The following is a 13,661-nucleotide window of genomic DNA, read 5'->3' on the forward strand; positions in this document are numbered from 1 at the left end:
CCCCTCATCCATGTCTGTCTGATCTGCCCCATTCCTCCTGAATTTTCTCATGTGATATCTGCTGTTGTGACTGCTGTAACAGGGATACTTTCCCTCCCCTACATAGTGGAGGACCCTCCCTAATTGCTGCTGCCTTTGGACAAACACCAGAATGTTTGCAGACAGTTGGCCCCTGAAACAACACCCCAGTCTAAAACATTTCTCCATCCTTTGTAATTGCTCTCAGAGCTAAGACTATTCTGAATACCTTCAATTGTGGCAAAATCCTATCACCAGAGGGCACATTTTATCCTTAACAATAACCAAGATCTATCCTCAGCGTAGTCTAGTGACTAAGGGGTGGGTAAACCAGAAAAGATTGTTTGGAGTTTAGAATAACAATCTACAAATCTGTGTGGCTCTGACATTAACAGTAAAAAGACCTCCCAAAATATTTGGAGCCGTGGTCACCTCACCAGAATAAAGTTAGAGCCCTTTCCTGGAGTGGCCATTTGAAAGAGTAGCCACCTTTTATGTGACATCTATTTCAAATCTCTGTATCATTATTTTTATCTTCTTCTTTCTGTAGTTGTCGCAATTGGTAAAGTGATGGTCCCACCAACTGCTAAGTCAATTCCTGTTGGTCTGGACATGGTGAAGGTGAACACAGGGCATGGCAGAGGGAAAGGGTGTGGTTAGGTTCTAGAAGTAGACCTGGGTTTCAGTGCCCTATAAATGTGTGATATTAGGTCCGAAATTTATGTTAGTAAACCCTCCAGGTGATTCTGCTGCAAGCTAGAATTGAGAACCACTGTTCTGTCAGACTGGGACCAATAATACTGCATAATTTAAGCAAGGATCAAATGGAATTGTCTAGGAAGGGCCTCTTGCTCCAGTGCTCCATAAATGTCAGTTTTCTTTTCCTCCTACATCTTTGAGAAAACACATAATATCGTTGTTTACATCTCCAAAGATACTTTCCTCCAAATTCTACCAAAACAAACCACCACCAGCAACAACCTGCGTTAAATTCCTGACACTCAGCTTGCACCCTAGAACTATCAAATGAGAAATATTGGGCATCAGTCTTTTTAAGGCTCCTCGGCTGATTCCAGTGAGCAGCCATGATTGAGAACCATGGCCTTGGCTCTGCTGTAATTTAATCTGTGAAGCAGTTGACTGCCAAGGACGGGGGCCACCAGAAGCTGGGTGTTTCTCCCGTCAGGCAGCCCTCATGTTGCACCCACACAGTCTCATAGAAGGGCCACTAGGTGCCTCCCAATTGCATTTGATCTTTGCTTCCTCTGTTCACAGTCCTCTGTTAGTGGGCTCAGGCTTAGAACTTCACCACCACCCACAAGACCCATCCAAGCTAGCTTAATTACTTCGGTCTGTCTCACTGACCTGCTGAAATCCATTCTGCTTCTAAGTCATTTAACCTTATGGGGCAATGGGCATATGGTTTTGATACCCTGATAGCCATGGTCATTAAGCGTGTGAGTCCTAATCACTCTAAGGTCAGGAGTCTACAGCTAGTTAAGTACCAGACTCTCTGGTATAGCTAGTGACATGGGGGACCTCTCCAGGCTGTGTTCACCTGGAGGCTGGAAGCCAGGACCATCTTGACCAAGAGCAGATTGTTGTCAATTAGTGGCTTAAGAAGAATCTATAAGCCACACATGGAGCAAAAGTGTGGCTTGAATTCTGGGCAAACTCTGGGCAAAGTTGCATGAACTCTGGGCAAAGACGTTTCTCCTGAGTGAGTATTAGCATATATAATGGGCTCTTCATATTCTCAGGTTCTACATCCTCTGATTCAACCAACCACAGATTGAAAATATTTGGGAGAAAATTGTGTCTGTAGTAAATAGGGTGCAGACTCTTTTTCTTCTTGTTATTCCCTAAGCAACACAGTATAACATTCACAAAGCACTCACATTATATTGACGTTCTCAGCAATCTAGAGATGATTTAAAGTGCACGGAAGGGCATCTGTAGGTTCTGTGTAAGTGCAACACTATTTAATACATAGGGCTTGAGCATCTTTGGATTTTGGTGTCCACGGGAGCAGGGTCCTCCTCTGACACTGAGGGACTGCTCTGCCTACTGATGTTGTTGGACAGTCAGTTTTGTTTCATCTTTTTTGACTGACGGGTCCTAAAGTGGTTGCTTCCTTGCGTCAGGATCAAATATTTCAGAATCATGTGGGTTTCCAACTTGGGGAGAGTCAGCATAAAATTATGCATAAAAACCTTAAGGCCAAAAAAAAAAAAGCCACACCCCAAATCAGAAACTGCTTGTTCCCCAACTGCGGTGTGATTAGATACTGCAACAGGGTTGTTTTTATGGAGCACTGTGGAGTCACATCTGATTACACCCACCACATATCAGCCCTGCACCAACCAGGCTGCCTCTGAGAAGTCCCTCAGCACTAATTCCCTTTCTTCCTCACCCCCGTTTGACCTCCCATGTTGGTTCTTAACCCTGTTCCTGGGGTTCTAGGTCTTTTCCTAGGCGAATGGGTGCTCACTTCGAGGCAGAGCTGCCTCACTCACTGCCCCATCACTGGATTGTTTCCAAATTTTAGCCCTCCTCTTCTTCTTATGGTATAAACTAGCATCCAATCTTCAGGAAAGTATCTAACTAACACAGCACTTGGTCGCAGAATAACTATGTATGAGACATCTTTTAGCAAATCATTTAATCTTTCTGAATCTTTACGTTCTCATCTATCAAACGGGGACCAGAGCTCCTGTCTCTTGGAGTTGTTTCAAATGAAATATACACACGTGCAAAATAGTACTTTCTGAACCCCTAAAACATTATGAAGGCATTGTTATTGAGCCTTCTAGGTCCAGCCAAAATCTAGTCTTCCTGAGTATCCTGCCCAGATTTGTTCCGAAACCCTCTAGAGTGTGTGTGGCTGTGCTCATTTCTGTGGTTCATGAGATATTTCAGGTTGTTGGTTCCCTTTGGGCCAGCATATTCTTGGAGAACAAGGAGTTGTATATCTTACGCACTCACTAGGTTCTCATAAACACTTCTGTGTGTGCATAAGGGCACAGTAAACCAGGACCAGATTTAGGTCATGTGCTCCATATGCCAAATATTGTGTAAGATCTCCCTGTGGATGCAAGAGAGCCACGGAGAATGATAGGAGGAGGAACTTAGGAGAAAAAAATAAATAAAAACAATTTGGAGTAAGAAATTTCTGAGCCTTTTCTGATGATTTATAAATTTTAGGACAAAATATCTTTTAAAAGAGAAACCAACAAATTCTAATAGAGAAGAAATCTGATCTATTTCAGTTCACTCTGGGACCCATCTGGGAAGAGAAAAGAAAGGGCGAGTATTTTAGGAAATGAAACACCTCACTGACCTAAGAAGATTCAGCAACATGACACAAAGATAGGTCAGGATCAACCTGCCTGACATGGCCCTCCTCCCCAAGATGGCTTATCTGGTGATGAAGAACAGGCACTGTGGCCAAAGTCTGAATGTGACTAATGCTCTGATTAGCTAGATAATGGGTCATTATTATCTGCCATGATGGTTTTCCATTGTTGTAGAGCTTTCTATTGCTCCCACACTCATCCCATTTGATCCTGACAAACAAGACCTGGAATTCTTCCCATTTTATAGATGAGGTTATCAGAGCCCAGAGAATATATTTTATTGTCCAAAATCAGATAGTTAGATAGTGTCATGAGCAGTGTATGAAATACCTCCTCACCTGGCTTCCAGCTCCCCACCCATGGTGACTGGTAGCGGGAAGCCAGGTGTGTATGTACCAGCTGGGCTTGGGGAGGTCTTACCTTTGCCTTAGTGTTAATTATTCTTATTCTTTATTGTTGCTAATTAAATATTGCAGTATTACAGATTTCTGTCTGTTCTTCCAAGAGTCAACATTAGACAGACATCTCTGGACTGTGTTAAGGTTAATGAGATAATCTAATTAAAGTCACACTAGTCCTAGGGTGCAACTGTAAAAGCAAGGTAGCTAAAACAAAGTACATAACTTTTAGACCAAGAATCTGAGTAAGGTTCGAAGTCTTCTTTTTCTGCATGTTAAGACGTTTTTGTTTCTTTATTTCTTGCTAAAACCACTATCTCCTCCAGTTAAGCAGTGTAAAAAGCACAGGCCTAGGGAGACCAGATTTCTGACTCTGACTCTGCCACTAGTTAGTTGATTGCCCAGGCAGTTACTTAACCTACTTTAGGTCTCAGTTTCCAAATAGCTGAAATGGGGGCACTGGCAATGTCTATCTTGCCCTCCCCTCAGGGGTTGCAAGGATGGAGAGACAGGGAGTACCTAGATCTCAAAACTGCTCTGTGTCCGCTCACTGACTGTAAACAAGGACTCATGATGGCATTAACTTTGTGACGTTGGAAAAATGACATGATATGGCTGAGTCTCCATTTCTACATCTATAAGTTATGTAAACAAGACATTCCAAGTTGTGTTGGTAAGAAGATTATAAAGAGGTCATACATTTAGGTCTCTTGGTGCAGCTGCAGCCATATACATAGGTATCAGTAAATGTTTGTGTGGTTGAAGGAGTACTGCAGGACTCAGATCTCGAACGCCACTGTCAGAACGTTGCCTTCAGGGTGCCTCTTCCCTCTCGGGCTCTTCTTTTGCCTTGTGTGCACTTCTCTAAGGAAGGGGCAGTGGCCATCATCAAAGGGAAGCCGTGTGCTTACAGATGCTGCTGTTCACGTGGCAGCCTGTTCTGGAATCTCTTCATCTGGGGATGGCTTCTCCAGATGCCCCTGGTGAGTGGGATGTGTGTTGATGATGCTTTTGTCAGGATATGAGGGTCAGTGAGAGAGAGTGGAATTCAACACCTTTTACCTGGCTCTCCTGACGCAGCGGCATGATGTATACAATGTTAATATCCCGCCCCCTTTCCACCTGCCTTTCCTGTGCCACAGTTCCTGCAAACCTTTAACTGTTCCCCATCAAAGGTCAGGATTAAAATGCACATGCAAGGGACTAGCATGCAAACTGTCCTTCAAGTCTGGTCACAAAAGCAAAATTGCCCTAAGGTGGGTTCTGAGAAGGGAGGAGAATGGGGTGAAGGGCAAGAGTCTTGAGAGCTGAAAGCCAGGGAAAAAGGAGGGAGCAAGGGTTAGATAAAAACAAACAAACCAAAACAGAAAAGGGAGGACAAGAAAAAAAATTTCACAATTTTCTGAAGGATCATCCTGACCATCAGCAGCTGTTGGACAATTCTTCCTGCAGCGTGAGTATGTGTTGCTTAATCCATCCAGGGAGCTGGATGTTCTGTCTTTGTAAATGAAATTTGTCGTAAAGTCAAAACAATGCTTCTGCCCCAAATCTTGAGGGGTTTGAGAGACGTGTCAACAATCTGTGAATCCCCCAATATGAATTCTGTGTCCTGATAACAGGCTGTGCAAAACCAAACAAAAGAGAAGCAGCCCTCATTTGGGAAATCTCAGAAGGCAGCTGAGCGAGCGAGATGGAGATGGTTGGACGGAGGCCTCAAGAGGCATGAGCTTGCATTGAACACTTTTTTAAAAAATTGAAAAAGAAACTTCTTGGTTACACAAGCAATGTAGGCTATTTGTAGAAACATAAGGAAATATAGATTAAACCCTGGGGGAGGAAAATGTCCACTACCCTGTAACTATTAATAGTATTGAAGAAAAAGAGACAGAGAAGTCACTGATGGCCAAATGACTGGAATCTGGGGCCCATCTTCTCCGTGCAAAGTCCCACTTCCCCATTTACCTGCTAGCAGCCACAAGCGAATAATTTAGCCTCTGTTGGTCCCTTTTCTCATCTGTAAATCAGGTATAATAATACCTGCTTCTGAGGATAGCTGTTTGAATTAGAGACACCTGCATGGCACTATTTCAGATAATACCTAAAAGTCAGTGATCACTATAAGAAGTTATAATTTTATCGTATTTCTGCACATTTTTATATGATATATAGGAAATACAATGTATAACATATACATTTCTATGAAAATAGGATCGTCCTATGCCATTTTGGAATTTTATACACCTATTAATCTTTTCATCCACAGATATTTTATTTTAACAGTGGTTGCTTACAGTTGGGATAGGCCTGATGCTAAATATTTTACATAAATAATCACATTTAGTCCTTCAATAACTCTGTGGGGTGGGTGCAGTTATTACCATTTTACAGATGAGGAAAATAAAGATAAACTAACTGTTCAGGTAACTTAAGCTCGCCAGGATAGCAAGCCAAGAAGTTAGAATGCCAGCCCAGACATTCTAGCTTTAAAACTTGCCCGTGCTCAAACTCGAAGACCAAGGGTTTCTTTAGTACTTCCCAAAAGAGGTAGGCTTTGGTATCTGTCATCTTTCCTTCCTCCGTGCTGCAGCAAAGAGGACACTGAGCACTAGAAACTCTTGATCTAGGCTGGCAGAGTCTGGAGAGAAAATGTATTTGCACCTATTCTTTTTTTCTTTTCATACATGACAGCAGAATGCATTACAATTCTTACTACACATATAGAGCACAATTTTTCATATCTCTGGTTGTATACAGTTCTTTTTTAGCTCTTGATAGGTGTGCTCTTTGGCTGATGCGTGTCTAGGTAGCAGTTCCTCTTGGGCTAGATGGCATTTTCAGGTTTTGCTGGAGAAATCACTCTCGGATATAAAATGAGATAGAAGTCTTCACTTTTCCTGAGTGCATCTTATCCAGAAAGAGGCTCTTGAGATGGTTTTTCATCTTGTTCTCTAGAGCTTTTGACCTCCGGGCCACTGACCATTGCTTCCTCGCCCTTTCTTTCCCATCTCTGCACATGGACCCCTGTCCCCAGATAATCCAGGACCAGATCCAAGGCATTGCCAGTTTACTCTCTTCATCCGTGGGTCTTTGTGGTTACCCTCCCCATATTAGGTGCTGCCCTGGACACCATGGGTATGGCGGAGGAGGGAGGCATTGGGGAGACACCAATACCCACACGCACAGAACCAACCACATAAAGCAGGCAGCAGGCTGCAGGGTGCCCGCCACCAGTACGAGCCCACATTGATTCCATGGGAGAGTTTGGCTGCACTGTGCTGTGGGGTCCCCCAGCCATGTCTTGACCAGGGGTGTAATAAGGTGATGGTGAACTTTTGAGGACTAATTCCTTGTCTCTCAATTTAGGAGCAGCTCAGAGAGGAGGAAGGAGAAGTCCCGAGATGCTGCCAGGTGCCGGCGCAGCAAGGAGACGGAGGTCTTCTACGAGCTGGCCCATGAGCTGCCCCTGCCCCACAGCGTGAGCTCCCACCTGGACAAGGCCTCCATCATGCGCCTGGCCATCAGCTTCCTGCGAACACACAAGCTCCTGTCCTCAGGTGAGGGTGGTAGGTCCCCGGGAGGGCACAGAGGGCAGCCTTACCAGCGTGTTCCTATACCCAAGAGCCCCCAGGGTGCCAGAGGTGCAAAGCCTTCCTTTCAGACACCCTACTTTACAAACACCCCGCCCCCAGCATTGGTGTCCTTTTCCCTCATGTCGAACATGTCTCCAGCAATGACCTAGACGATGAACACAGCTAGGGAGGAGGGCATGGTCAGGATCAAGCAAACGCATGGTACCTGGAGGTGAGGAGAAGAAAGGGGCCTGGGGGAACCAAGAGTGTCTTCATTGACTTCCCCAGAGAGGTTGCACCTGCCCGCAGGAAGCATTTTGCTGCTGTCTTCTCTGGGACAGTCGTGATGGTATGCCCATTCAATTATTTCCTCTGTCTAGCCAGTTGAGCCAAGTAGGTCATTTGTTCTCTCTGAACCTTGATTTCCTCACCTGTAAAATGGGGTTAAACATGGTTACTGCATAGGGTGCCTGTGAGAATTAACTGGAACGACGCCTAGCAGTGATCTTTTCCATGGGGGAGCCTCTGGCTGATGACCACCTCATGTGTCATCCTCCCCAGAGAACCCATAAACTCTCACCCTCCCTCGTATCTCTGCAACTCATGGTTCACAGAACATTCTTTTTTCTCAGAGGGTTACATTCTTCAAAAACCATTTCCTGTTGGTCCTTGACCAGGGAGAGGCAGCCCGAGAAGTTTTCCAGTTCCAGATCCTATGTGGCAATCTCATCTAGTCTGTCCGTTCTGTAAGGACTCTGGGCAGCGTGCCGCAGAGGGTCTGGCGCTCCAGGTGGGCAGTGTCCAAGGGGGTTCATGGGAAGGAGGTAGTCAGGAGGACAGGGGCTTTTGTGGTTCATTTTCGGTTTTCCTGAGTGAGTGTGATACCTTGGGGACAGGCTGGTTCTGTCATCCCATTGCAAAGTGGCTATTCCAGGAAAAAAGCCCCTAGCAGAGGGAATCCAGTGTGAAGCCAAGAGGCCACACCAGCCTGTGCTATTCTGGGCCCTGAGCACAGGAAGGATATGGGGGAAAGACCTTCAGGGGAGAGAACGCGGCTCAGAGGGCCCAAGGGTTGGAGGCTAAGCCTATGTCACAGGACTGACTACGCAGTCTCGGAAAAGAGCCAGTAGTGCAGGGGGTGGGGGAGCGCTGAGGGGAGAGGCAATCTCTACAAACAAAGCAAGGCCACAGCAGACTCAGTCACAGACGCTCCAGAAAGAAGGAACAATGAACCAAAGCCCGGCCAAGCTGGATAGAAGAAAGGCTCCCAGAGAAGCCATTGTGAGACCTGGTGTCCCTCTTTCTTTTAAAGAGGCTCTTCTTCCTGGAAGCTGAGGGCAGTGTCTGGAGTGTGGGAATCATCTACTACACACACAGAGTAGGCTGTGGAGGGTTTAATGACTGGATAGAGACCCCTCCCCACACCCCTACTTCCTTGCCGTGGTACCTGAAATTCTGCTCTTAGACTGTGATTCCTTCAGGCTAGCCACTGCTTTCTTCCTGACCACCCCTTCCTCTGCCAACAGAGAGCCCCTGAGGGGTCATTTATCAATCCTAGGATGTCTCTCTGAATGCATTTGGATTCTTGGTGTTACTCCTGGTTTCACAGAGAAGTGAGGAACAGGAAAGTTAAGGTTGCTCAAATTCACACATTTAGCCCATGGTGAGTCTCCACCTGGAATTCAGGTCCTTTTGAGAAAGGCAGACAGGAGATCACAGGAGGATTCTGCAAACCTGGTCAGGCTAAGATGTGGACAAGGGCTGAGGGGCCTGGAGGAGGGAACCACAGTCAAAGGGGGACACTTAGGAGCTGATCAGGGCTGGCCCTGAGTGGTGGATGCTCAGGAGGTCCTTACACCTGAATAGAGTTGTTCTTGTCTTTGCCCACGGTGCAGGGATTTGTCATCTGTGTTTGTCCCCATGCAAGCCTAGTTGTCCTTCTCAGTAGGTCAGAGATTGTCTTAGGGCCACCGGTTAGAGGTTGGGCCCTCTGCTTGCGTGTGTGCTGGTGTGAACCCCTACCTGCTAGACTCACCCATGGAAACAGGACCAGAGTGACTTCAGTGGGACATCACACGTCGGAGCTCAGAAGCTGCTGAGCATGGTGGACACAAACTGCCTACCTTCTCTCTGGACTCAACCCTAGATTGACCAGAACCCCCAGCATATCGGCTCTGGGCCTCTCTGTCCCAAGGGAAGAAAATGACAGAAAAGGATAAAAAGTTTCTACTTTGGGCCATCTGATGTCCTTGAAGGAGAAGCCCTCACAGAACCAGCACCGCCAGAGAAGGACGAGATGGCTCCTCGGCTCCCTCTTTTCTCCACGCCCTCTCCCAGGCTCCTGCCAGGCATTCTCTGGACCAGTGTTGAAACTGTTTTCAGAAATTGTATGTGAGACAGGCTCTTTTACTTTTTAAATCACAGTTTGTTTTTTTTAAATACTTGGCACATAATGGAGAGAAATACGGAATTGGTGAGAAGGGAATGCAGGGCTCCTGCAATTGGAATCTCTGCGTGGCTGCCTTTTTTCTCCGCAGCCTTGTGAACACTCCTGTCTGTGGGCCTTAGTTTCCTCATCTGTACAAAGGGAACAGCGCTCCGTACCTGCAGCGTTGCTAGGGCATCAAGATGACATAAAAGGCCATATCCTCTAGCTTGCTGAATAAACTATAGCTTAGAAACAAACAAACAAAAAAAATTGGATGAGCGAGTACATTGACTTGTAATAAGAATCGGCTTCTGGTGAAATGATGTCAAAGAAAACCCAGGGCAAACCCTTCCTATCCTCACACCCACTTTTCAGCAGTTTCTGTCAAAAATGCAAAGTTGCCACGCTTTTCCAAGTCAAATTGTGAGTTCATTATTTGAGCATTTCCACGGAGGTGAGCAAGCACTGATTTTGGCTCACTTGATAGTAGGAAATAGCTGGTTACATATCTCAGAGTTCAAAAGGCTAAAAAATACCAGGTTTGGCTTTAGAAAAGTTTCTTCTTTACTTAGTAACATGCTTCCCTTTGATTTTCACAGTAGGCTGTTGTGTGTGGGAATGTTGGAGAGGAAACCTTAACGTTGAGACATTCAGGCTGTGGGTCGGGGCCACCGATTGAGATTCGTATCACAGGAAGCAAACTGAAACAATAGCTTTATGATATTCGCTTCCACGCTGGGCTGAGGACAGAACACTCTGACGGGAACGTCGGTGAAAATACCACTTAATTGTCTTAAATCCTCTTTCAAGATGAGCCTTACACGCTGGGACTGAGGAAGGTCACTTCTACATTCTGAGGGCATTAAACCATCAGTAAATAGATGAAATAGGCTGTTTCCACTCTAAAATTGATTTGGGGCTTCCCCAAACTCAAACATGGTGATATCAAATTCATTTTCAGCTGAGCAGGTTTCTAAAGGGAACCCTCTGATTTATTTTTGATTCATTGCATTTGCTTAGTGAAGATGTTGGCTTAACAGGAGATTATGATTTCCCAGTCTCTCGACCACTAAGGGAAAGACATTAAAATATGGGACATGTAATTTTAACCAAGGAACCATGACCTTTCCATGCAGGAAAAGTGGGATAGAGAAAAACTATGGAGGCAGATAGAGCTTCTGGTGCCCTCATATGCCCCACTTTCAGACTTGTTTTCTCTGGCTTTCACCCCTACTTTTTTACTGCCCCACCCACTCCAAATCAAGGCCTTTTTCTGTCCTGTTTGGAAGGAAGCCAATGAGCTGATTCATGTGAGGATGTTAATGGCAGAGAACAGCTAATGTACATTCTCTTCTAGAAATACTGACCTTGTTCAGATCATTCCTCTAACTTAAACCAAAGAAGTCTGGTCGGACCATAGGTATTTGCTGAACCCAACCCTGTGCTATATCTTATAGAAGGTTATATACATAGAGGGAAGATAGGATAAGCAGATAGGTAAAGAACAAAGACAGGAATCTCCAGTGGTGGATTTCCGGTGCTCACAGAAGGTGGGACACACACCTTCTGTCAAAGGGTATGAGTAGCCCAAGCCTGCCCATGTTAGTGCCTAAGGAATGGCAGAGGATCTGGCAGGTGATTTCCTTGTGCCTTGATTGGCACTGCATTTACAATCCACACACCCAGGACAAGCTGGGGACCCTGATGGCTCTACATGCTGGGAGGATTGAAGGGGAGAAACTAGTTTAGGTGAAACCTTTGAAAGGAAAGACCCTGCAATGGGAACTAAGTGCCAAGCACTTCTGAAGCAGGAAGGCCGTACCAGAGCAGTTTAGGCATCGTTAAAGCAGTCCTGGAATTTCCCAGAGGAGAAAACCCAGAGGAAAAGTGCCCCCCGCCAGGGGGGTAAGATTGTAGCCAGCACCCTGACCAGCAGCAGCACAGGGACAGCCTAGTCTCAGAGCCCAAGGTAGGTGGTGTCTGCTCTGCCACCCTGTCCCACTCACCCCAGACGCCAGACTCCCGTGGTGTCCCTCCCCACATGGGCGGGGCTGCCTGAAGGAAATGAGCGGTGCTCCGGAAAAAGTGCTCCGAAACCTCAGCCTGCACATATCCTGGCTGTGGGGAGGCATCAAAGCCTGTTTACAGGGGCTATTTTTAGCATTAAAGAATCTTGTTGTGCTCCCCTGGCCGAGCATGCTCCCTCTCAGCAGAGTGCCTTTTACACTACTGCTCCCAAAGGGTCCTGGGAAGCAGGCCACTGAGACCTAGGACCCAAGACCACTGAAAGAACCAGCTGGCCCCTGCTGTGGGCTCCTTACTTTATTCTGCACTGAGGGTTTACTCTTCATTGTTGTGTCACTTTACTGCTGGCTGTCTGAGGCTTCGAGGGACAGTGTTGCTCTTACTCTCTGAGGAGTCCTGATTCTCTCAAGGACAGGACTGAGTGCACTTGTAGACAGATGACTTTGTGCCTAGCACAGGGCAGACAGCTCATCTTTCCTCCTGCCTGACATTTACTAGAATATTCTTGTTGCATCAGGAAAGACTCGATGTTCACGGGCAAAGGCCGAGGAGTCATGTGCAGGAGCCTCCTGGCCCTTGGGCAAGGATCTGCTTCCCAGCTCCAGGCTGAGAGTGACAGAGCCCAGTTCCCTCAGAAGCTCCCAGGAGGATGAGCAGGTGCCATGAGAGCAAATAGTTCCACAGAAGGAAGAGGCCCTGCCCAAGCCCTGCTGCCCCAGGTTCCCCCAGGGCCAGCCTGCTGGCTTCCTGGCCCTCCAGCCATTGTGATTTCAGTTCCAAGATGATCTGTTTCCCTTCATGGCCCCAGAGCACCCTCTCCCTCCTGCCCTCATAAGGCCAGGGGACCACTGCCGAAGCCAATTTCGCCACCTCCTGGAAGCAAGTGCACTGGGCACGATGGAGACCAGCTTGGCGGCCGTGGAACTGTTAAAAACAGGAAATTTTAAGCAGAACTATTTCCTCTGGGCCTAGTTAGCCCAAATAAGTTGTCTTGGGATCACTCCAGATTTTGAAGTCGGTATTACCACTGAGATCAAAGAAATTGAAGAGAAAATATCTTCTCTGTAGGCCAAAAACCACAGGGCTGGCCTCTGGCTGTCTAGAGAAGGTGGCCATCTATCAGGTGTGACCTCAGCATGTTAAAAACCTCTCCTCACTCATTCCCCACATCAGTCAGCCCCTGCCAACACTGGCTGCTTTTCCCCACATCAGGGTCACTTGCAGGGCCTGGCACTGACTTGGGTAATGGCCCTCAGTATGTGGTCCTGGAGGTAACAGCATGTTGTTATCTTGGAACTTGGTAGTGAAGCACATTCCCAGACCCACCTGAGACCTGCGGAATCAGGAGCCCTGGGTGTAGGGCCCCTCTGGGCCAGCCTCAAGGGTGTGCAACCTGTTCAGTCTTAGAGGGCTGTGCACTTGGAAGGGCCTTGAGACTGGCTTAATTTTTTAACACGAAGTGCCATATTTTACTTTGCACTGGGCCTCACAAATTATGTAGCAGCCCCAGGCCCAGAAATCTTTGTTTCAGCCAACCCTCCAGGTGGTCCTGATGTGTGCACTGAGTTCCGTCACCATCCCTCCTAAGGCCTCTATTTAAACATGGATGTGACCTGGGGGAACTGCAATAGCAGCTGTATCCCTCACTCTTGGAACATGGGTACATCCTCAAAATGGTCCAGTCAACTCATTAGCCGGCCAAGGACAGAGATATCGAGAGAGATGCTGAGTGGGGACTAAGTATAGGCATGTGGATAGAGCAAGGCCATTCTCATGTGGCCTCCCTCCATGGGCTGGCTGCCTGCATTGGGGTGTGAACTGATGGCATTCCCCACAATGCGTCCCACCAATCTGGCAAATAGAGGGA

The 13,661-nt window shown here is 46.8% G+C and overlaps 1 protein-coding gene across 1 annotated transcript in view; it reads left to right on the forward strand.

The window, feature by feature from the left end:
- The window catches only part of Epas1 (endothelial PAS domain protein 1), an 83,014-nt gene that overhangs the window by 37,042 nt on the left and 32,311 nt on the right, over positions 1–13,661 (forward strand). Inside the window, exon 2 of the mRNA XM_026385689.2 lies at positions 7,136–7,326. Coding sequence (XP_026241474.1) covers positions 7,136–7,326 — 191 coding nt within the window. The remainder of the gene's footprint in view (positions 1–7,135; positions 7,327–13,661) is intronic.

The sequence above is a fragment of the Urocitellus parryii genome, chromosome 12 (genome assembly GCF_045843805.1).
Source record: "Urocitellus parryii isolate mUroPar1 chromosome 12, mUroPar1.hap1, whole genome shotgun sequence".
Classification (NCBI taxonomy): Eukaryota; Metazoa; Chordata; class Mammalia; order Rodentia; family Sciuridae; genus Urocitellus; species Urocitellus parryii.